At 36.0% G+C, this 24,185-nt stretch overlaps 2 protein-coding genes and 1 long non-coding RNA gene across 10 annotated transcripts; 1 reads left to right on the top strand and 2 right to left on the bottom strand.

Annotated features, from left to right (window-relative positions):
• The first annotated feature begins 4 nt into the window (after nt 1-4).
• LOC122531757 (myosuppressin) lies at nt 5-12,524 on the top strand. Of its 3 annotated transcripts, none has more exons than XM_043659938.1 (3): nt 5-108; nt 11,186-11,403; nt 12,251-12,524. In XM_043659938.1, exons 1-3 carry the CDS (start codon nt 104-106, stop codon nt 12,337-12,339), a joined length of 312 nt encoding a protein of 103 aa, XP_043515873.1. In that variant the 5' UTR covers nt 5-103; the 3' UTR covers nt 12,340-12,524. The 3 variants fall into 3 exon arrangements, with proteins under 3 accessions (XP_043515873.1, XP_043515874.1, XP_043515875.1); XM_043659939.1 differs by lacking the exon at nt 5-108 and adding an exon at nt 4,154-4,550; XM_043659940.1 differs by lacking the exon at nt 5-108 and adding an exon at nt 8,712-8,859.
• On the bottom strand, nt 9,371-10,744 carry LOC122531759. Its single transcript, XR_006307378.1, has 3 exons — nt 9,834-10,744; nt 9,622-9,738; nt 9,371-9,462 (listed from the first exon to the last, which is right to left on the bottom strand). It is a non-coding gene; the product is annotated as an uncharacterized LOC122531759 (long non-coding RNA).
• A 408-nt stretch (nt 12,525-12,932) lies between the features above and the next one.
• Nucleotides 12,933-23,816, bottom strand: LOC122531741 (C2 domain-containing protein 5). 6 transcript variants are annotated; one of them, XM_043659901.1, is made up of 16 exons: nt 23,679-23,816; nt 23,280-23,536; nt 21,823-22,216; nt 21,595-21,735; nt 21,294-21,510; nt 21,096-21,215; nt 17,743-20,036; nt 16,744-16,896; nt 16,508-16,676; nt 15,434-16,229; nt 15,047-15,364; nt 14,726-14,924; nt 14,480-14,649; nt 14,258-14,383; nt 14,035-14,181; nt 12,933-13,935 (listed from the first exon to the last, which is right to left on the bottom strand). In XM_043659901.1, the coding sequence occupies exons 2-16, from the start codon at nt 23,319-23,321 to the stop codon at nt 13,849-13,851; spliced, it is 5,373 nt and encodes a 1,790-aa protein (XP_043515836.1). In that variant the 5' UTR covers nt 23,322-23,536; nt 23,679-23,816; the 3' UTR covers nt 12,933-13,848. The 6 variants fall into 6 exon arrangements, with proteins under 6 accessions (XP_043515836.1, XP_043515837.1, XP_043515835.1 ...); XM_043659902.1 differs by having other exon boundaries at nt 23,280-23,579; nt 23,679-23,807; XM_043659900.1 differs by having other exon boundaries at nt 23,634-23,754.
• Nucleotides 23,817-24,185: the final 369 nt, after the last annotated feature.

Here is a 24,185-nt window from a genome sequence, read left to right on the forward strand (position 1 = left end):
AAACGGACCCGGCATAAGGGGACGGAACACCAACGAGCACCCCCTTTCGCGCGATTCCCCCCTGACGAGAGGATCTCAGATCGTCGACGGAGGAAAACGAGAAATGCGGTAAATAAAATTTTTTTTTGTCCTCAACAACGTCTGCTCGCGACGCAATTCGCCGCGAATTGCAAATCTCCGCAATAAAAAACTGGAATCGAACGGTAAATAAAACTATTTTTAACGAGTGTCAACAGTTATGCTTGATTAAAGCGTGATGAATGAGATGAAATGCTGATAAAATATAAATTGTCGAGAATCGGGATAAATATGTGAATCTTCTGTTGAACCGTATTCCTCACGACGATTTGACTTAATTGGCGATTAATCGAGTAATAAAGCGGCATTGTCTACGACGTATTTGCATCGTTCTAGTTCTACGTCATCTTCTTGCACCACGAGACGCCTAATCGTGGAGAAAAGGGGAATTGAAACGCCTCTTCGTTTCGTGCTGTTTCGCGAATTTGTACGATTGCACCGATGCAAGGAAGAATTTTAAGAACGATCGAAAGATTTTTAACAAGTACGTATTCGTTTCCCTCAGAATTCTTTGAAATTGTTCGTATTTGTTAACATTCGCAAGTATCGTAATCCATCGTGGATTAAATATCGAACTGAAGGAGAGGAGAGCCCCGGAAGAGTAAATAAACTGGAAGGGAAGGCAAATCGCGATCAGCCCGAGGAGAGGAATCACGGAGGTGCGCCGCGATACGATCGATATACAAACTGACGGTGAAGAAACGGCGTCGTTATATTGAAATTCACCGGCGGTGTTAAAATATTTAATCACGTGATCGATTTGCTTCCTGGACGAATTTTGATCCGAGGGTCGCTGCATTTCATTTAAGAAGGAAACGGGCTTGCCGAATTAACTCCGATCTACGGTCCTATTCGAAAATATATAACGTTGCTTGCTCTTCCGTTTCCAGCCGAAACTTTTCTTTTCCTTTCTTTTCACGTACGTTTCTCCACTTCCCTTCACGCGTTTATTACCACGCGTCTTTATTACCGTGATAAACGTGACTGCGCCATTCAAACCGGTGTAGTTTTTCATCTCTTCAATTTAAAAACTGCAATATTTTCTCAGTTTTAAGTATATTGAGACATAACACAGGCAAAACAAATAATAAATTTATTACTTCTTAGTAATTTCTATACAGTGACATACCGATGAATTCAAAAAGAAAGCTAGACGAACTATTGTATATGGTTTGGTCACTCGTTATGGTCCGCAATCATTGTCAGCCCAAGTGGTTAACCTCTTGACGTACGTCACGCACGTCGAGAATTTTTTGTCCCAAAATTGCAATATAGTATTCTCAGTATTAAGTACATTTAAATATAACCCAGGTAAGACAAATAATAAATTTATTTATTACTTCTCAATAATTTCTGTTCAGTGATATTATACCGACAAGTTCAAAAAGAAAGCGACGAATTATTGTGTACGGTTTGGTCACTCATTATGGTCCGCAATCATTGTCAGCCCAAGTGGTTAACCTCTTGACGTGCCAAGTACGTCGAGAGTTTTTTGTCTCAAAATTGCAATATAGTATTTTCAGTATTAAGTATATTTAAATATAACCCAGGTAAGACAAATAATAAATTTATTTATTACTTCTCAATAATTTCTGTTCAGTGATATTATACCGACAAGTCCAAAAAGAAAGCGACGAATTATTGTATACGGTTTGGTCACTCGTTATGGTCCGCGAATCAGTTACCAGCGCAAGAGGTTAAAAATTCTAACTGTTATATTTTCGATATTTTATACCAATGTACCATATACAACGTATGAATTTTTTGCGTCTTTAAATTTTCTATAAACGCACGAAGATCTACAGTCAGAATTTCACAGCAAACTATTTATTTATTTTCCCAAATACAATATTTAAGGCGACTGTACCAGTACTTACAGTCCCCATTGTATATTTCCACAATTTTCTGCCCCGATTGTACCCCGTCACAAATATTTCAAATATTAAGGAAAACGATCTCGCTTATTACGTTTATATAGCAGTAACAGTCTCGTGTTTACCCACACGACCATTTTATTACATACAATCGATCGATAATTCTATTCGTATATACGATGTTGTCTTGAAAATCTTTTGTTTGTTCCTCTGATTGAAGGTCCCTCTGTCACACTTCTTTCGATACTGTCCCCCAACTCCGACATAATCTTCTTCCGCGTTTATAAATCTGACTTTGATTTCGTGTCGCACGAAAGCAGGGAAATCGCGTATTTTTCTTTCTTTCTCAAAATTTAACGTCAGGGGCAAGAGTTAAAGAAGGCTTCGACGTGAAGCTAAAATGGAATTTGTGTACATTGGTCAAATATATGACGATCTTCATTCATGAAAGATCCATTCGTTTGAACACTCTTTTTAGGTTAGATTCGAAACTTCATTAAAGAAGAAGCTTCGTTAATGTTTTAATACCTTTTCAAGTATCTCTAATACTTTTTTAAGTACTTTAATACTCTTCAAGCCTTGAATTCTAAATCTGTTTATACAATTTCTTTATTCTTTATATTTTATACTTAATTTAATACAATGTACTCTGAATTCAAATCTTTGTACTTTAACATAATTTTTTCTGTATTTTATTGTGCCATTTATTTCTAAAATTTGTAGACAAGATGTCAAATAAGAAACGTTGAAGTTCTAGAAAAAGAATACATATACAGAGTGAATGGAAAAAAGAGTTCATAGCTTATAACACTTATAAGTACGTAATTAAATCCTTCTATATATTTTTGATTATGTCAGAATCGTAGAATTGATTGAATATTATATATATAATATTATATTTTCTATTCTATTACATTATATCATATTATATATTCTATTATAGAATATTAACATATATTATTATAGAATATTAATTTAATTTTTTTTTAGTTTATCATTTATTCACAATTGTCGAATCACATTTTCTTAAGGAAGAGCTCTGCCAAATGGACTAGGGAACAATTGACTTTAGATTGTAGAGACTTTGCTCAAGGTAGGACGATCATGCAAGATTCATGGGAACGCGTCACTCGCATCTTTTCCCTTCAGTTTGACAACCTGGAAAAACCATCAAAAAAATGATAGAAAATACAGATTTTTTTAGATATTGTTAATATAGTTCTAGTGCTAAATATGTCCAACATTCAATGTTGACAATATGATCGTGAAAAGTAACTACACCCATTGTTACTTACTAGTGTCAATACGTTCAAATATTGACCGTGTACTTAACACTAGAACTACATATTGGTATCAATATAAAAGTTTTTTTTTTTTTCGCGACGAAGAACGTCTGGCGTTCCCAAAGCGGTATACGCAACCAAGAATTGGAAACGAACCGGTTTCTTTCGTGCTCGACGAACGTCGTACAAAACGAAAGGGCAAACCAGAAAGCAACAACGAGGGAATTAACGGCAATTCGGAGAAAGAAGAAAAAAAACGAATTAAACATTAAAATTCCACGGAGGCTCATAAAGTCCTATTAACCCTTTTCTGTTGTTCCGCTGCTCCGTTAATTTCGTCAGCTCGTTAAATTTATTGCTTCGCCGATAACTTGATTAACCCTGTACCGATCGTTACAGCTGTAATAAAATAATTGACATGGGCGTCGCGAGAACGCGGAAAGCCCTCGAGAGGCGGAGAAGCCTCTGAGAAGGTTTAAGGTTCAAGGGAAAGGGATTAATATTTCGAGAGAAGCTTCTGATTTAAACAAAAGATCTCGCGAATGTTTCTTTGTGACAATGAAGAAAAGCTGCTGTCAAACATAGACCCCCCCCCTCCCCCCCTTCCCTCAGAGGTCGAGCGAAGATATGAAAACACAGGCAGAACTAATCCGAAGTTCTGACGCGAGTTTTCTTATCTGAGGAAAGAAAAGGTGGGTCGTTCGACCGTTAAAAAAAAAAAAAAAAAAGAAAAACAACCTCGTTTGCGTTCGACTGCGCGCTCAAGCGTAGAAGAAAACAAAGGTGCGAACGAAGGCGGTTGGCCGAGGACGAGCCTCCCCCTCCCCTTCTTTCGTTATGCAACCACCAGCGGCATTCTCATGAAATTTTTATTCACCGTGTGTCGACAGGCAAATTGAAAATGTACATCAGCCACACGCACACGCATACACGCATACACACATACATGCCCGCGCGCGCGGGGGTGATGTGTGCGCGATTTCACCTTAGGGGGGCCTCGTGTGTCCGGGAACGCGCATGGCCGTGGCGACCGCGCGCCACATATTTAAGGGTGGCCCTTGGCGAATCTCCTCTCACTATCATCGCACGCTTTGGACCTCGCTACAGGCACACACGCACTGACAGACAGGCAGACACACACGGTAGCTGCACACGCGGTGCTTAGCCCACGGTAATCTTCTCAACCGACGAGTGTCCAGCGAGCACTCCTCACCCCCCTCCCCAACGAGCCATCAGGGAACATCGTCGGCGTCCACACGAGAGGTTGCAGCTCTTCGCGTTGTCGCGGATCTCTGCAACTGTGAACGAGCAACAGGTTAGCAGTTAACCCCCCCCAGACCATACGTACCTGGTCCAACTGTTGCGTTTTTTTTTTTTATATTAGACTTCGTTAAATGTATTTGTAGGAACGAACGAATGACTGCATTGTGAGAAAAAGAAAATCCTGCAAATCGGATTTTGTTATTATCGTTTATTATGTTTATTATTATTATTATTATTTACATCATTGTATTATATTTATTTTATTCAACAGGTAGCTCTGTTTTTTTTCTTCTTCTTAAAAAGAGGGGGAGAGTGTTCTTTGTCGATGCCCTTCGTTAAAAGAGCTTGGCGAGTCTTCTACGGAGCTTGTTAATTATTGCATGAGAACATAACGGAGCTTGTTAATTATTGCGCGTCACGTCTCTCGTTCAGCTTTTTAATCAGTCTTTTTAAATTGAGTTGCCAGCCAGAATTCTTTTCATATTATGTTTTTGTTATTATAAACTGTATGTATAATATATATAATTTTACATGTATACATATATACATATAATATAAATATGTTATATGTATAACATTTATAATATATAATAATTTACTACCATTACAAAATACTTCTCTTTATATTGGACCATTTCAGGAATGTATAATTCTCAATTTTTCAACCATGTTTTATTTCAAGATACAAAAAGCCAATAGCGAATAAAATTCTCTTTTGGGACGTTGAAGCTTTTTAAACGATTGATGCGAGATTGATGCGAATAATTGTTTAAGTGTGTTTGTACAATCAATGACTCCATCATATAGATCATCAATTTTTTTTATCATTGTAAACTATCATTTTTATAGTATGTTTTATATCTTATATTTTATTTTTCTATTATGTTATTATAAATTATATATATAGTATAAATTATAATATATAATGTATGTAATATAATTTATACATATATTATATACATATTGTATATTAGGTATATAGTAAGTAATGTCATTTTTTTCAAATTTAATAAACATTTAATTAATATTTTATTTCAAAATCACCCTCATTTTACAAAAAGGTGATAGAAAGTTTGTCAACAACAGTGGAGATTACATTATAGATTAAAACTGTATTAACTCTCTTTAAAAATAAAATAAAACTTTGTATCAAAAAACGACATTACTTATGGGTATACCTAATGTTATATTCATATATAATATAATACATTTCATCGTTTAATAAATTGTAATACTTGCACATTATTTTCTTATCATTATTGTATTTTTTATTACTGCGATATTCCAGTTTTTCTCTCCGAGATTGAACGTGTTCCATAAGAAACAGGATACCATTGTGCGTTTGCCGTTTCGTTTCGAACAAACCTCGTTCGACCCTGTTAGGTCTTTTACGATCGTTGAATCTTTCCTCGACGATTCCTTCAACATGGTGTTTGTATAAATTTACGGCGTTATACTTTTTACTACGTTACTTTAATCGCGAGCAAATTAATAACTTCCACCGTGTTAGAACTACAAGTTCCTACGTTTTAATTCCTTCGCGTTTAAAAACACTTTTAAAATTTGCTTCCAAAGTACTGTTGACACCTATAGACGCTCACTTCACATTGCTCGAATTGAACTAAGGCGCCTATAGGCGCTGGGCAAACGTTATTGACAGTAATTGCAGCAAACTTCACTTGGGACAGACCTAAGTGAATTCTAATTCAAGAAATGTGATGTAGGATTACATACTTATATTATATTGACTCGTATTTCGAATTATACCACACTTTACTAGATTATTCGACGTATTACGAAATAAAGCTTTGCCTTAGCGCCTAAAAACAATTTTAAAATTTGCTTTCGAAGTACTGTTGGCACCTGTAGACGCTCACTTCACGTTGCTCGAATCGAGCTAAAGACACTTGCAGGCAAATGTTATTGACAACAATTGCAACAAAAAAAAAAAAAATATTGGATCAAACGTAAGCGAATTCTAGTTCAACAATACATTTTCCATTAGTCATATGTTCTTTAAACATGATTATTTTACAATTATTTCATTTGATACCCTTAAAATGAAAAACCGTGGTAATAAATTCATCACAAAAAAAGAAAAAAAAAAAAACACAAATATGTAGTGTGTAGGAAACATAACGAGAAGAAAGGAGACGCATAGCAAATGTGAAGAAATGTTACGTAGGATTATGTATTGACCCATGTTTCTAATTCTACCATACCTTATTAGATTAGTTATAGATATATCATGAGGTAAAGCTTAAAGTTACCGTTAAATTTTTAGTATTCAATTCAATGCAGAATACGAATAAATATATATATTAATATTTAATAATAAATAAATAAAATTGGTTTAATGTAGTTTAATTCAGCGTTTTGATTATTTCAGTATACTTTCTGAGAGATGCATGCTGACGAAAAATTTGGCAGGTTCTTGAGTGTAGGTCATGACTCAAAGTCTGCCGTAGTTAAAGAGGTTAAAATGACATTTATCATTGAAATGCAATGAAAACTGAAAATTCAATTTCACCGCGGAACGTATCCACCATATCGTGAACTTTCAGGTTATATAACCGCACATTAAAACTTCTAAATCGCGCGGTTTAACCCGGGGTTCCTTATTAAACGCGTTGCATGGCAAACGTCCCTCGTAAATCTTTCTGATCCCAGTGCTGTCAGTGTCCATTTATTTTGAAGATCGGCAGTACTGGGATTAAATCTGATATTCAAGTTAATTAGCTCCTGAGCTAATATAAAATCTGTTAGGTAGAACGTAGTGTATTTTGAAAGGCATTTTAACAATGGATTAAAGAAGAGAAAAAAAAGACAGAAATGTAAAGGAGAAGGGATTTTGAAGATCTGTAACTTTCCAAATATAGGAGACAATTTCTCAACTTATATACTTCAAGGCATATTTTAAGATTTAAAGAAAAAAGAGAGAGAAAATGGGTACGGTTTAATAATTGAAAAATTCCTTTAAAATTTAAAAGAAGAGAATTCTTTCAAGATTTAAAAAGAAAAAAAGGGAGGAGACAGGTCGTCTCCTTCGCTACGTAGTATAAAAATATCTTAAAATAAAATGACAGTGAGTCGCAATCAAAATCGTACACCGCGCATAAAAATACGTTATTGTAAAAAAATGATAGGGATGATGTAAAATGGGAGAAACAAAATAATATACATTATAGGTGTGCCTATTAATATACATATATATAAATATTATATATATATATATATATATAATTTCAATAAAAATATAAAATTATAATACAGTTAGAATATAATTTCAACAAAATATATGTAAATATTCAACAAGATGTATGTATAATTAATGGTTATTAATACTTTACGGTAATATCTATATATATTTTGTTGAAATTATATTCCAACTATATTATAATTTTATAATATTTTTATTGTTCATAAGTTAATAAATTGAAATTTTAGTAAATGTATTACAATTTATAATTTTTTTATTATTTCATGTAGAATCTCTAACTAATATTATAATTTTATGACATTCTTATTGCTTATATACTTGCAAATTAAAATTTTAATATTAATGTATTATAAATTATAATTTTTTTATTATTTTATGTACATTGTTATTTATCATATATTAACACAAAAAAAAATGAATATTCCCAGATACGGAAGAAATAAAAATCACTGTAAAAATCAGCATGGAATTCACAGCTAGAATCGTATAATGTTTTTTCCCAGAGGAAATAATAGGAAAATTATGAAATTCAAATTTCTATTAGGAATTTCTACTAGATCACGTTGTATTAACATATAATTAAGCATTGTGTAACGAAATTCTAGATTAAAAAAAAAAAAAAATTAGTGAAAACAAAACAGACAACATAGCTAAATAAAATTGTCTTAATATTTATTTTATCTTTTAAATACAAAGAGCGAGAAACTGTCTTAAAAACTGCCTGATATTTATTTTATTTTTTATATTACTAGTTTGCATGTTAACATTTTCATGCTAGCAAATCTAGACATATTTACAACATCATTCATTATCTTTTCTTCCTCACATCATCCGCCTCACTTTTTACAATGAGAAACGTATTTTCATTTGCAATGTATAATACAATTCTAACTATGTGACTCACTGTGTGACTCGCTACATTTCAAATTATAGAAGCCTCGGAATTTAAAATGAAGCCTCATTATTCCACGATTTCTTTCTGCAATTTCAATATTTAGTGTTTGAATATTGACCTCTGTGGCTGTGATGCCACCTTTAAAATTGTGTATCTACATTGTGTATCTACATTGTGCCTCTTAAAACGACGATCATGGTCGTTAAACATAGAGTGTGTGCAGCTGCTGTAAAATTCAATTAAATTGTAAGCAAATAACACTAGTTTTTCTTTTAAATCAATAATTTTATTGCTTGACTTAATTAATATTGACATTATAAGTAAAGGAAATATTTAGAAATGATGTAAAGAGAAATATTCTGAAATATCTAAGATTTACAAACGTGTTCTATTTTTCACGAAAAAAAGAAAATTTAATTCAAACAATAAATTGTAATCACACACTTTTCCCGCACGAGGAGTATACTCGTCGTTAGACGAAAAATTGCCATTTCTTCATGACAAGCATACTTGTCATTCACAGCTAAGTAGTAATAAAGATTTTTCTTGGCTCTTAAATATTCGTGCTTGTTGTATGCTCTCTCAAGTCGTCAGAGCGAAACGCGTAAACATCTGACCTAAGCGTTTTCCTTTCTATCTAACAATAGAACCAAGAACAGCGTTTCTTTCCTTTATTTTTTAAAAGTAGGATATTTAATATTTTTTTTAAAAATAAGGATTGTTCTTATTTTTTCTGAATAATAGAAAAAACGATACAAACGTTCGTATCTTATAAAATAATTCGTATTAATGCGAATTAAATGTTCCAAATGAAATACTGTTGACGAAAGATGCACCGATCCATAAACTCTACAAAATTAATACAATAAGAATTTTCACAAAATATAAATATAAAATTTTCTTAAAGTATAAACATAAAATGATATAAATAAATAATATGTTCGTTCTATTTTTATAATTATAATTGTCATTTGTAAAATAATAATATTCCAATTAAATCATGAATACCTGTCGATGAAAAAATAGACTAATCCACAAATTCCACAATTAATCCAATGTCCAATAATAATTTGTATTATCACATCCATTTAGGCCATTGGTCAATCAAAGCTTATATTTGAATTTCTACAAATCATTGAATGATCAAGTGTCATTATTTGTTGATTACTGTAATAAGTAACAATTGGTAATATAATAAGTATTATATAATTAACACTCACTATTTCTGTACGTATATACAATATACTCATTTCCCCTAATTTTCCACTTAGACCATTGGTCAATCAATTTCTACTAGTCATTGATACATTTTAGAAGACAATAGAAATATGTACTCAAATAAGTACTTCTAATTGTATAATGTACTTCTAACTCAAGTATACTTATTACAGGTTATAACAGCTTACTATAAGTTGCAAGTAATTGATATCAATTAGAAGACAATAAAAATTCAAGGGCATACTTCTGATGATTTATTGTTAGAATTGTGAACAATAATTCACAGTTGTTAATATCAGAATGATTATAATGTACTTCGTGTACTGTCATTAATCATTCAAGCAGGATATTTCTGTTTATATACCTATCTATCATCTACGTGATGACTGATCTTTCAATATTTTGGAATTTCACTAAAGTAGCTTAAAGTAGCTTTAATACTCCGACGAATGATTCTTCTTCTCTCTTTTACTTTTTATCCAACAGGTTGCACGCAGCTAATACACTAACGTACATAACATATATACGTATGTACCTACATACATACATTCCAGCTGGCATTCCAGAGCTTCTTGGCGCGATTCACTGCGACCGAGATGCGTCTCGTTCATCCATTCTCCTCCCCCGACGTCGATTTAACTCCCGTGGCGTTCGTTTTATATTTACTTCGGACAGATTGAAAACTATTGAAAATTCCAGTCACGCGGCACTGGTAATACGATTTCCTGACTTTGAAATCGCTTCTGAGATCAGATTCGAATCGGAGTGCCCTGTTTCGCTCGATTCCATCTCGTGTAACGCAATACACACGCTTCAAATTGTTAGCCAATGATTTCTTTGCGCGATGCATGATACCGTCAACAACGTCTTGCATGCGTTTTCTAAACTTTCAACCTTTGGAGAATCCCTTCTTTTTCAGTTTTTCAAATAATCTCGTCCTCCATATCTTTCATTATTGCAAACAATACTGCCTCATTATTTAGCATTATAATCGAGAGTTTTGTTCTTTTTCTCTTTTCAAAGAAATTTGAATATCTTTCAAAGCACATTGAATATTAGAAAATCGCCCGTGTCTGAAATGTTTAAAATTATTACAATAAATTGTATAAAATTATTACCAAAGAAGAATGTCTTGTTATAATTTAATCTAGAAAAAACAAGAATCTTCGTTCATATACTGGTTACAAGATCAATTCTAACGGAGTTGACCCGTTTATTGCACGTATCTGTGTTACCGACAAATTAACTTCTTTCTAAGTCTACTCAAAAGGTAACGGGTCAATCTCTTTGTCACTAAAAAGCGCTTTCGTCTGTTTTACTTTTAACTTTTCTTCTCTTTTCTTTTCTTTTCAAGGATGATGAGCTCAACAATCGTAATCCTTTTCTCCATGATGACCATGGGAATATTCTATAACAATGTCTTGGCAGCTTTACCGCTCGAATGTGATCCCGGCTTCCTCGACGATCTTCCACCGAGGATCCGCAAGATCTGCGCCGCACTTTCGAAGGCGTACGAACTCGGTTCGGGAAGTTACACCAGTGTCAAGGAAAGTCATATACCAGGTGTTTTAGGTAAATTTCCAACAGTCTTTCCCAATTTTTGCTAGTTGTATAATTTTTTAAATATGATATACTATTTTATCATTAATATATAAATATTAATGTACGTACATGATATAAATACAGGGTGTCTCATTTTAACTTTTTACCTGCGGAGCTAACTTACCAAAAGCGCACTCAAATGGTAGTAAAAAATACATCGGAGACGAAGATACGATCTTCACGTTTAAATCTGTGTGTGTCAATTTCAAAGTGACGAGTTACCTCGTCTTACGCACTTAAAGGGTCAATTTATAAATGCAATTGTCTCTGAAACTGTTCGTCATTTAAAAAAATTAATTTATAGATCAAAATGGAACACCATGTATATATGATATATGTATATGTACATATTATATTTTAATTTTAATATATTTTTTTAAAATAACAAAGTTTTAAAAGAAACTTTTAAAGAAAATAGCAAAAACTATATAACTTCTTCAATCTCTTCCGGATTTGATTTCTTTCTTTAGCAATCAAATAATTACCAAAATTGCCAAAAGTCGGTAAACTAGAAATTTGCCCCGTTCTATCGTCTACTTTCATAGTGCAACGATATAACGTTGTTGGCTACGCTAATTTATTCTCGCTTTATTTCTTGATTCAGGTTTTGAACTCTATAGCTCAATATTAATTTATTTTTTCTTTAATTCTTGATTCAAGGTTTTTCATAATTTCTTTTTTTCTCGAACTACGTCGACTCCGCTCGCTTTATTGTTTTTTGCGTTAAAAGTGTTCGGAGATTACATTGACAGAAAAAGAGGGGGGAGGATAATATTTAATACAACGATCGTAATCAAATTTTATTATCTGATTGTAGAGTCAATTCAGGAATCTATCCCGTTGCTAGACAGTGGCGTTAAAAGACAGGACGATCACGTTTTCCTGCGCTTCGGAAGGCGTCGTTAGACATCGTTTTTTCGCATCTTCGATCTCACCGCATCGTCAAGCTGCGAAAGAAAAAAAAAAAAAATGCCTGCAAACCCATCTCGACTTACTTCTCCGTTTGTATTGCATGTATTGCAATTTGTATTTCTCCTTATTATGTATATAATTACTACATATACTGTACAATTAAATCTGATCGTAACGACGAGCGAAGAAGCGTAACTGACTGCACGAATTAGTCATAACCGACCAACTTGCTTTCGACTACTTCATTTAGGAACACACTGCTTCTGAGAAGATTTTTTTCCCCTCCTCCCGATTATATGAATAAATTCAATTTACTGAATTAGCAGTAACACAACTGGCACTGGCGAACTGGTAATTTAGTTGCCCTTAGCGTGACCATGTGAACTTGTAATAATCAATTTTATGTACCGCTGTAGCGACTTTGGTCGTTTATTAAATTTCGAAATTCTGAATTATGACGATCGTCGTCCTTTTTCTTCCTTGCTGAAAAAAATGAACGTTTTTTCCGTCTTCATAAAAAAAAAAAAAAAAAAAAATACACACAGGATGCGCTTTGAGGTTAGAACGTAATCGGAGAAGTTGAAGAGTTCAATTTCACGACAATTTTATTTAATCACGTTGCAACAGAAGGAGCAGTAATCGACGATTCTGTTAAAATAAAATACGAACACATTGTACAACGAGTATTTTGAATCTCGTAACAGTAGGTGTTGAATCGATAAGAATAGATCAGGGTGCGATTACCGGGCGAACAACGATTAAATATAAAGAATTGCAGACGCATGCATAACAATCCAAAAGTACGAGGGAAAGTAGTTTTGTGACATATTCTACTTAGTAATCTAATTTTTGTACATTTTTCGAATTTCGAAAAAAGATATTCGACGATTTTAGAAAGACAAGAGATTGTGGATCTTAGATTTCCTTTCCATAAATAATGGCTTAGTACAATTTGTTCTTTTTTTTTATTCTTCTAACATTTGCAAAATTATAAACAACTTAATCCGCTAAGTATTCACTGACAAATTCGTATCCGCGAGCGAGCAACATCGATTCGTGTTATCTTCTAAGGAGATTGTAACTGAGGGAAACGTGGAGATCCATTGAGAGGTACCCGAATTATACAGTTTCTCTACCTCGTTAGATTTGTTCGCATTACTTCGTGTAATGTATAATTCCTACGTTTAAAATTCCTTGAGAAAGAATGTACCTAAAACCGTGCTTGATCAAACATGTGCGACTTGATACAGAATCGTCATCTTCGTTAGAGAAAGCCATTGGCTAAGTTCAAAGGACCTCGTAAAATTATCTACAAACTCTCGTAACGCATGGCACTTACACGCTAAAGATTCGAATATTTACAAATCCTATTCTATCACGTGGTGACAAAATACGCCCGAAATACGACTAACGAAGTTCATCGATTAGCGAGAAGTCAAATCTTCGACGTTGCTTCTCGGAGTGCGGCTGTAGCTATGGTGGTGCAGAATGCGGAGGCTGGGGTCAGCAATTTGTAACGCCACAATGTTTCTCGTCCGCGAAATAGGACACGGACACCACGTCTCCTCCAACGTTTATCAAACATTGACCCTAGAATTCAATTTCCCTCAGTTGCGCTTCAATCGAGTGACAATTTTGCCACATATTCAAAAACTATTACTAAAACTATATTCATAAACTAGGACTCACTTGGTTCTTGTGAGGACTGTGGAGGAGCACGCATTTAGTCATAAAAAATGCTACCATCGCGTTACCGCCTAAGGCTGTGATGTGCGCGCGAACGATCGCCAAAACTTCCATCACAAAGCTATGGGTAAATCCACTTAGACCGCCATTCTGCAATAGAAAAGAACGTTACCAATTTTACTTAATACATTAATACAATTTACTATACAAGAAAGAGAATACTAACTTCTCTGATAGACGTGCTCTCACGAATGAAGAAAAAGTTCAAATTCCCTAGATACCTTTCTATGCGGCCACCCGGTAAATAAGACAAAGGTGTTATATCTACACCATACCTTCCTTTCAAAGGCACCTGTAATAGAGGTTTTAATTGCGAGTGTAATTTATATGTTTCGTATAATTATTAAATTGTAATTTCACATAATTCTTCCAACACTGAAGCACTTACATGCTTGTGTCTACGTGTTGTGTAAACCTTGGATCGTAATGGTGAACGGGTCCGGGACCTCAGTGACGGTGCATGGACTAGAGTGGTTGAATTCAGGTTACTACTGGATACGTTGTCCGACGAAAGTTCAGCGTGATCCACATCAAGATTAAATATCATATCACTGTCATCTAAATGTATAATACATTTTTATTGTTGAATACAATACAATGTAATGAGACTTAACGAAGAATATGTAGTATGTACCTTGTTTTTTGACTTGATCTTTACTCATAGAATGGGTTATCGGCTTTTTCTTAGATTTATTCATTTTTACAGGATCACCTAGTCCGAGAGCCATACCAATTACTGTGAATTGTATCTCGTCAGGTTCGGGAAGTGCCAATTTAAATTGCATGTCACATAGTGCACAGGGGATCATTCTTCTTAACTTGAAATATACAGACTGCAACGAAATAATATGATCTATTGTTTTAATAATTTCTATAATTTATTATTCATTATTTAATTGATATAATTAAAAAGATAATTTTATTAAAAACTACAAAGTTGAAGCTACAAGGATACCTGAAGCAATCTAGCAAAATATTTAGAAGGCATCGAAGCGAATTGTCCAGCAGGAATTTTCGTCCTTGAAATTTGAGCAAACATCTGTAAATTCCTGACGATCTCCAGGTCGTCTAAGCCAGGGATCGTTTGAGTATTCACTACGTGAAAATCTTCCGGTGGTCTGTCGTCCATCAGCAACGATATTCTATCCATATCTTCTATGTCGTCTACTTCTAGCACGCAGGTGTCTCTCGGCCCCACGCTAAAATCTAAATCTGGGAGATCATCGTCCGAGTCGTCGGTGTCAGAAGTCGTGACACGTCCATTCTCAACATCCTGTTGAACGAATAAATCAATATATTGATATTTATCAACTTTAAGAATAGATTAATTTAACACATTTACCCCAGCAGGTTTCAGCCGATAAAACTCTCTATTCTGTTTGACTGTTTCGACTAAAGTCTTTTGGATTTCTGCCAGCTGTTCCTCCTTGTGCCAAGAATTTCCAGAGGCAATTTGTGGAATAGAGGGTGTAGGTAACGCAGTCAAGAAGACCGCCGTACCCACGGCCATACCAATAATCAATCGTTCCCCGACCGATACCTGCAGCTTCAAGCCGAATATCGCGTTCATCCCTTTCACCTTCAGTTTATTCAACAACAGGCTGTGCAATTCATATTCTAAAAACGGCAAGCAATCCGATATCTCCTTGGCATTTAATTCCCCTCGGAGATCCTTCTTGGCTTTGCACGCGGTCGCTTGAATGATACATCCCCGTCCGGTCATTGAAACGTTCTCTGGCAATTCTATGGTGGTGAACATCACGTCCGGTACTCTGGCACGTTTGCATATGGCACATTTCGAGACGTTTACGCGAAACGGCACGCTCGCCTCGTTGTACGGTAAATGACAGAGGCTGCACTTGCTTTGGAATTGAATCTCCCTCTCGTGGTCTCTGCTCTCCGACGTGTGCCTTGCTTTGCCGGTTTGCGTCAAGGCCGGGACAGACGTGTCCGTGTCGCTTTTCTCGACCTTTATCGGTGCCGATCTCTGCTGAGTTTTCTCACGTTCCACTTCCCCGGGATTAACGCCGGATCCTGACTGTGCTTTGCTAATGAAAACGCTGTCTGTATCCTGACTTGAACTATGAAGATTAATCACTGCGGCGGTTCCATACGCATTCAGCACGCAGACGTCGTCACTGTAAAGAAGAAATTAATGAGTGAAACAATCTTATCATAAAGTATATATATATAAAAAATTATAAATTATACATAATAAGTGAAACAATTCATAAATATCATAAAACATACAAGAATTATAATGTATATTGTGTATAAATTATATATAATATACATTATAATTTATATATAAGTGTAAAGACTAAATATAAATATGAATACAACTGTATATAAAATAATATATAAATTACATAAATATAAACTGTATACATTTAAATTTTTTCACCCTAATCATTACCAAATACTGGTTTCCTCTTTGTAGCCGATCACTACATTGCACGCTAACGCTCTGGCATGCGACCGAACTTCCATTCTAACTTCTTTCCACCAGGCATCGCGGCTCTCCGGCTCTTCCAAATTGCTGATCCTCTCGAGAAGCTTAACCGACCTTGAACTCACAAGACCACCTGTCTCAAAAAGCACACGCTTTATGATTGACACGAATTAAGAGTACTCGAGCAATGAAATGCTTACCAATATGCAAAATAAATCCCGGTGGGTACTGTTGCATCGTGATAAACGGATATTCCAGCATTTCAAACGCGTCCTGGTTCATGGTTCTTATCACAGCAGTCGACGTTCTCAACAATCCGGTCATTGATCTTTCATTTGCTCCAAACGAGTTGCCTACAATATACATCACTGTCTGTCTCTTCATTGTTACAAAGAATATGAATTAATCTAAGAACAAATTATATTATTTATTGTTAAACGCACGTTGCAAGGAAAAGATATCTCATAAAGTGATTCCGTTTTCAACGTATGAATGCCCAGCAGATAACAAGCAAAGCAGGAAGTATATGTAAAGAAAATGTTGCGACTTTCTCTGGAAGTATTGAATTTTTTGATCGTGGACGTGTAAATTTAAAAAAAAAAAAAAGAAATTATACCTAGAACCACGTATGATCATCATGAACTATGCTACTTTTGTATTTCAGGAATGTCTTCTTTGCTGATTCACTTTATGAGGCGCCCTGTTATTTGTTAATAAGCCACTTGCAAATCAATGCATATGAATAGATCTGTGGTTCCCAACGTGGGGACAACTTGAGTTTCTAGAAGGAGAATGAGTTATTAACAGTGAATTTCTTGCATTCCTTCAAATTTAATTTAAATCTAATTAAGAAGAAAATTTAATTTAAATGTAATTTTTACTCTTCTTTTAATTCAACTCTCTAACTTTTCTCCTTTCATGGATGTCACACGTTCTTTGGAAGCTTGTTTAAACCAAGTTAATGGCCTTTTAGGCTTCCTTAGCAAAATTCACTTTCTGAATAACAAGAATTATGTGTCGGGTGGGGCGTCAGGATTTTAGAAATGCTTAGGTGGGGCATGGCCAAATAACAGTTGGAAACCACTGCACTAGATAAAGGAGAACAACTCTGATTCCTCAGTCATTGCAAAACTGACCAAAGACAAATATATTCTACGTTCCTTTATTTTCTTTTAACTATGATGAAGGAAGAAGCTCACCTTTAGGAGTGACGCTCAAATCAGAATCACTGGATCTTCGATGCAACGAGGCGGTGGGTTGTGCCTTACTTGCTGGTAACTGGCACACTTTTGAAACCACGGGAGAAACAGCCGGAAGTGGGTAAGATGGGCTTGGAGATGCCTCGTCCTGTTGCCTGTGATCGGAGGAAGGAGGGGAGACACACGAGTTGTAAGTCATATTAGCTGTGTTAGTAATATTAGTTAACTCATTTTCATCTAACGTTTTGCTTATATTGAAAATGCTGTGACTCTCATGTACCGCATGATCTACAGGTGTGGATGATATCGAATGGTTAGTATCGTTTGTCTTTAGTTGCATCATTTCTATCGTATCGCCATTACTTTTCAACTGATCGACTGTAGATCTTTTGGTTATGAAGTTACTACTCGAGCGAAACGACTCGGTTGTTCTGCATAAATGTGACTGAATGGGTGCGTCGTGGGTGGCTATGCTCTCGAGAGAGGAGTTGTAGGAGGAGGAGTCGAGCGTACGCAGCGTCGACATGGATTCGTTCAAGGGAGAGTCTTTGGAGAACGAGGTTTTCACACGTTTGTGGTTGTGGAGACGTTTCCTCAGAAACTGATTGTGCAAATTCTGACGTAAGTTCCGTGGATTGAAATTCCTGCACGCTCTGTCACGTCTCTTCCTTCTGAACTGATCGTTATTGTTACTGTGGTGACACGGTGGATGCGCCATCATCTTCGTGTCAATTATCCGAATCAGATCCAGCATGCGACGCTGTCTGTTCTTGTGCATCACATCGAAGATCTCATTGCCTGAAGACTGTAACAGGCTCTCGATGCTGGACGAGGCTTTTGACATAGTTTCTGGCGTTAGTTTGCTGTTCAGACCAGCCAGCTTCCCGCTCGATTCCGCGCCAGGGAACTGAGATAACTGACGGAGAGACAGTGGAAGTGACTGTAACGACAAAGTCGATTTTAACATGTCGTGCTCTTCCAATCTCTCGCTACGTTGTTTGTCCTTGAAAGAATCTCTCAAAGTGTTTTCATCCAGCTCCTCGATCACCGAAGGAAACCTCTGATTCCTATCCATCATCCGTCTCTGTGTCATTGCCTTGTCGCTGCACTCCTCTGTCACAGAACTTTCATTGCATCTCTCGGCATCGGTAACGAGAACAGTCAATTTCTTCACCATGTCGACAATCGAGTCAGACGTTTGACCATCGGAGAAAGGAGGAGATGGAGCGTGCTCCACGGGCGTGCTTGTCGCCAGCGGAAGATTGAAATCATCTTGCGAATTGTCGCTGCTCTGCTCACTTTGCAACGCTTCCCCGCTCTCCAGGCTTTTGTTAAGCCCCGCCTTGACTGTTTGCGGAAGATCTTTTTCAACTTCTGAACACGCGGCCAACTCGAAATTAAACGTCAATATTTGGTTCAGGGATAGATACTTAATAAGCGAGGGAGAAGCGCTTTGTTCGCGAAGCGGACGCGTATCGCTGTCCATTCTTTGCAACCTCGCCTCCATCCACCTTTCTCTCAACGGTGGGAACGTGTCGGCTCTGCGAAGTTTCTTAAACTGGCCGATCACGTCCAATTCCTCGTCGGTCGAAAATCTCGAGTCGTTCAGGATATTGTAGCCAGCGCTGTCGATCGACGACTCGTTCGAGAAACCATTGGAACTGGGTGTGTTCTCCTCGAACGAAGAATCGTACTTTTTCTTCGTCTGCTCTTTTGCTATCGTCTTAGGATAAACGTTGCCTGCAGAATCATCTTTCTCGTACTCCTTATTGGACGGAGGAAGCGCTATTGATACTTCCTTGACATCCTCCAAGGGAACACTGTGTATGGACTTTATCAAGAGGGCGGCCATTCCCTCTTTCGTTTTGCTGTCTTTGTTCGCTGCTTTTGTAACTTTACTTTCCGGCTCGGCCGTGCTGAACAACTTCCTCAAGTTTCTGCGAACGTCCAATATGTTCTTGCTCTCGCCCCTCTCGTCCTCCAACGCCAGCATCATTCTCACCGACGCGTCCTGAACGATCGATTCTGTCAGACTCAGGTGCGAGACTGCAGCTGGCTTCAGCCTCGACGGCTTCTCGTTAGCTGTCACTTTACGGCAAGGGCATTCGGTCTTCGTCACAACCCGCCGATGGTTTCTGGATACTTTTACACGATGTGACAGAGTGTCCTTCGCTTGCGTACTCGTAAGAAGAGGATGATCAAGGATGTGCGCGGAGGGAGAGACGGGATACAACGGCACATTCTCATCGAGTCTCGTACCCTCCTTTTGTGCTTTGTGTTGTGAAAAGAATGTCCTGTACCAGACACATGCAGGTGGATAAAAAGAAAGAAAAGAAACCTAATTAGTTTTGGTGAATGCAATAAGAACGCTCGATTCGATTTCTCATTCAATTAAAATATTGCTACTCTGTCTTTTTCTTTTTTTCTTTTTTCAACAACGATCAAAGTTGGATGCGCGTGTAGCGTACCTAGTCACTCTCTTTCCAGTCTATCGTAGCACTCCCGTTCTCTACACACACTTCGTCCTGGCTTTAATGCACGCGCATCAGACCTCGATCTAGCTTCTATATACCGGGTGTCCTAAAAAAATGATATGCTGATTAGAAGTCTTGCAAAACATTACTGCAACTTTTTTTTTTTCGTAGTCTATGTTCTTACGGCTGGCAAAAAACGTATCAGAAAATCAAACGTTTCTCGTTAAAATAAACAATAAATGATAATTGTAAACTATCAGTAAAATACAAAGGTGAAAAGATTACAAAATATTCATGTCTTTTTGTGTATGTAAGTAACAGCGCTAAACAAATAGGACACCCAATGCATAGAAGTTGAAATGAGATTTACTACGCTCAAGAAGTATGTGATATACTATGAATGAAAGAAAGAAAAATGACCAGAATCATGTTTGATTCATTTGTACACAGACGCATCAGACTTTGAACTATTTAAAAAAGAAATAAACATACATTAGTGCTTCAAGTACAATAAAAAAAAAAATTTGATTAATATTTTATTGCCAAAATAAACTAAAGAAAGATTTTTTAATTGGAAGAAAAAAATGAAAAAAATAATAGAACTCTTTTACATGCACTTGGTTACAAGTAAGCGACGTAAGAGATTCATACTTTTGCAAATAATGTGCAGTAGGATAAACTTTGTCTATTGGATTAAATAATCAGCATTATAATTCACAACACAGAACACTTTTTAATACAGTTTTAGTATTACTAATTTTTGTTACATATTAAAAGAAAAATTCAAGAATATAAGGATTAGGGCACAATTAATGCAGAACTGATTCGTAGAAGATTAAGCTAAATGCGGTGTAATAAACAATATTTGTCTACACTTACTCTTCTATATTGTCAGACGGGAAGTTCAATGTATCCTGCAGTTTGACAAGCGTAACGGCCGTACCTATGCCCCGGGCTACAATACCAGATTCACCTTCCAAATCAAAGTTTTGCAAATACCTAATCGTGGAAACGTAGTTTAATAAAAATTCCTTCGATCAACGTCCTAACATCCAACGTTCAACATCTACGATTTACCCAATAACAGCATTTCCACCAAGGTCTAAAGCCTTCAAGCCAATCTTTCTTTGAACCTCTCCGCTCAATTTAAAAAACAACGTTTGCCTCGCCTCGTTCGACGCTCTAGGTGTCCTTATCTTGTCGATCCATTTGTACTCAGGATCATCGCTAACAACTAATTCCTCTACAAAACCGTGTATGCTCTGAGTATGATATCCATGAGGTATATTTGGCGCTGAAAGAAAAAAAAAAAAACATTGTGGTTACATGCCAAATAACTTCTAATAATACTCAATTCAAGAATACTCTGTGTAGTTACAATAAAAAAATTGTACTCCGCAGGAAGATTGTCTGAATTTATTAAAATCAGAGAACAACTCCACTTTAACAATGATGTTAACTTCGCCGCGAATCCCGTGCATCGTGTCGTACACTGGTATCCAACCAGTCATAACGGAACCTAGAACGGAGCATCTAGTATAAGTTTGTACGTTTAGTAAGTGTAAGTTTCAACGTTTCTAATATTGAGAAACGTTCCAATACACACCACTCTGAGATCCCGCGTTGGTGTTCATCGCAGCCTCTAACGTCCAGATATTTTTAACCGTGGGTGGAACGCCGGGTAACAACAATGGATTTAAATTTATATAAACTTTGCCTATTGCATCGTTCGCGGAATAAGTATCGTGGTCCATCAGTCTGATCTGCAACGGCTCGTCCTGCAGCTCGGAGTCATCCACTTCAAACCTGTACCACTCTGAGTTCCATTGGGGGTTCAGCGACTTTCTGCACACATCCGTTTTGAACGTAATGTTACCGAACTTCAATTCGACGTATGCGTCCGTCGTATCTCCAGAACGATCCATTACTGGCAGATTCCGCCCCGCCAATATTTTCACTTTTATCTTGCCCGGCATCGTGATGGTTATTTCAGTGAAATGCTGCAATCAGTGCATCAATGTAATGTTTGTGATCGTGACATGTACCATTATTTCTAAATTATGTTTCTACACTGGTTTACGATGGTATTTGAAACGTGATATATTTGCAATGGAAATGGACACAGAATATCTAGGACACGTGGAATACATATGAGAATTGTGTGTATTGATTTCATTAAAATCAAACAGCATGCATCTGAGGGAGGATGATTTTATTGTAATTAATACAAAATCATGAGTCACAAAAGTACTGTAAATTCATGTGAATTCGTCTTATATTTAACTATGAGTAACCAGAGAACATAAACAAATCACAACTCACTTCATATGCAAATAGTTTGTCCCAAAAAGCAGTGATAATTATTGATAATTATTTTGAAACAAGTCCACATAAAATGAATCGCAAAAACGAAGCAGAAGGGGAATTAATAATGAAATGGTACAAAGAAGAAAACTCTGTGGAGGAAATTTTCGAAATTTATAAAGAGAAGCATATATACAATTCATTATATTCTCAATGCATCTACCACAAAGCTCTGACCTCAATTCTATAGAGCATTGAACGAGATAGAGAGAAGATTACAAATTACAAAAATTACTTCAAAAAACAAACTAAAGTAAAAAGTTTGTGAGGCAATTCATTGATATAAATATTATATCAAAATTACTATTATTCCATGCAAAATCGTCTTTGAGAAGTGATAAAAGCAAAAGATAGATTGACTTCTTACTGAAAATTCCAAAAACATGTATATTAATATAATCACTGTGAATACATTTGCAACCCACGATTTTGTATTAATTATAACAAAATCATTCTCCTTTGAGAACTCCAGTGAAATTAATACACATAATCCTCACACGTACCCCATGTATCATATACATAGAAATTTAAAAATACCTAATGTCCTGCAGATTCTGTATTCATTTTCATTGTAAGTATGTCACGTTTCAAATACTTTTGTGGATCAGTGTATGTATCATTACTAGAGGTTATGTGTCAATAAATTTATGATACTAATTCTTAATAACATTTCAAAAATAATACTCACTTTCTACTCACTAAATTCGCGAGTTTTGACATACGTTCTTCCAACAAGTTCATTTGCCGTGTGAATTGTTACTTGCATGAACATTAGTATACAAAACATCAACTCGGCTAACGTATATTAATACCGTGTTAATCATTTCGGTGTGACTCGTTTAAAAATCCTTGTTAAGTAGTGTTAAGCTTAATGTTTGTTTACAATCACATCTAAGCAATGCAGCATTGCGTGCTCATCCTCAGACGCATCGACAAAATTATTTATAAAACTTGTTCTACAATGCATACAAAACGATGTTATGAGTAACGTTTTCATTTCTAGAAACGAACGGAATGTACAGAAATTTTACAATAGAAAAAAAGAACAATTACTTATAAGAAATGTTACTCGACTCCCGTTGATGTTCCTCAGCTTACCCTGTTGTTCTACCAATAACGTTCGAAATCCAGATTGTACTGCGCGGCGGGGCATTATAATTGGAATTGGATGGCGCCCAGATTACTGCCCTTTACGAGATTCGTGCAGGTTTATCGCGTTGGATCGCAAATTATCGCGCGATTTCCAATTTCTCCTCTATATCGCATACTTCTATTTTAGGTTAAAGGACACCGTGGAAACGATGCCTCTGCTTCGGACCTCGCAACTTCGTTACCCACCGAGCAGTGTTTCGATCGATCGTGGCACACGCGGCTAGGGTGGATAGAATAAAATATGTATACAGAACACGGGCAAACCTTCTGAAGTTGTATTGTCTCGATTTGTGACGGTCGACGAGAGAAGGGAACAAAGTTGTTAATGGACATCCGCTTGATATCGATTATATGCTCATTTATGCATTAAACGAACGATTCGCTACATATTTGCGAATTAAATCTCGATTTTTTCCTGAAATTTGGTGTCGCGTTCTAACCTCTGTTCAAAAC

This window comes from Frieseomelitta varia, unplaced genomic scaffold, assembly GCF_011392965.1.
Source record: "Frieseomelitta varia isolate USP_RPSP 00005682 unplaced genomic scaffold, Fvar_1.2 scaffold_412, whole genome shotgun sequence".
Lineage (NCBI taxonomy): Eukaryota > Metazoa > Arthropoda > Insecta > Hymenoptera > Apidae > Frieseomelitta > Frieseomelitta varia.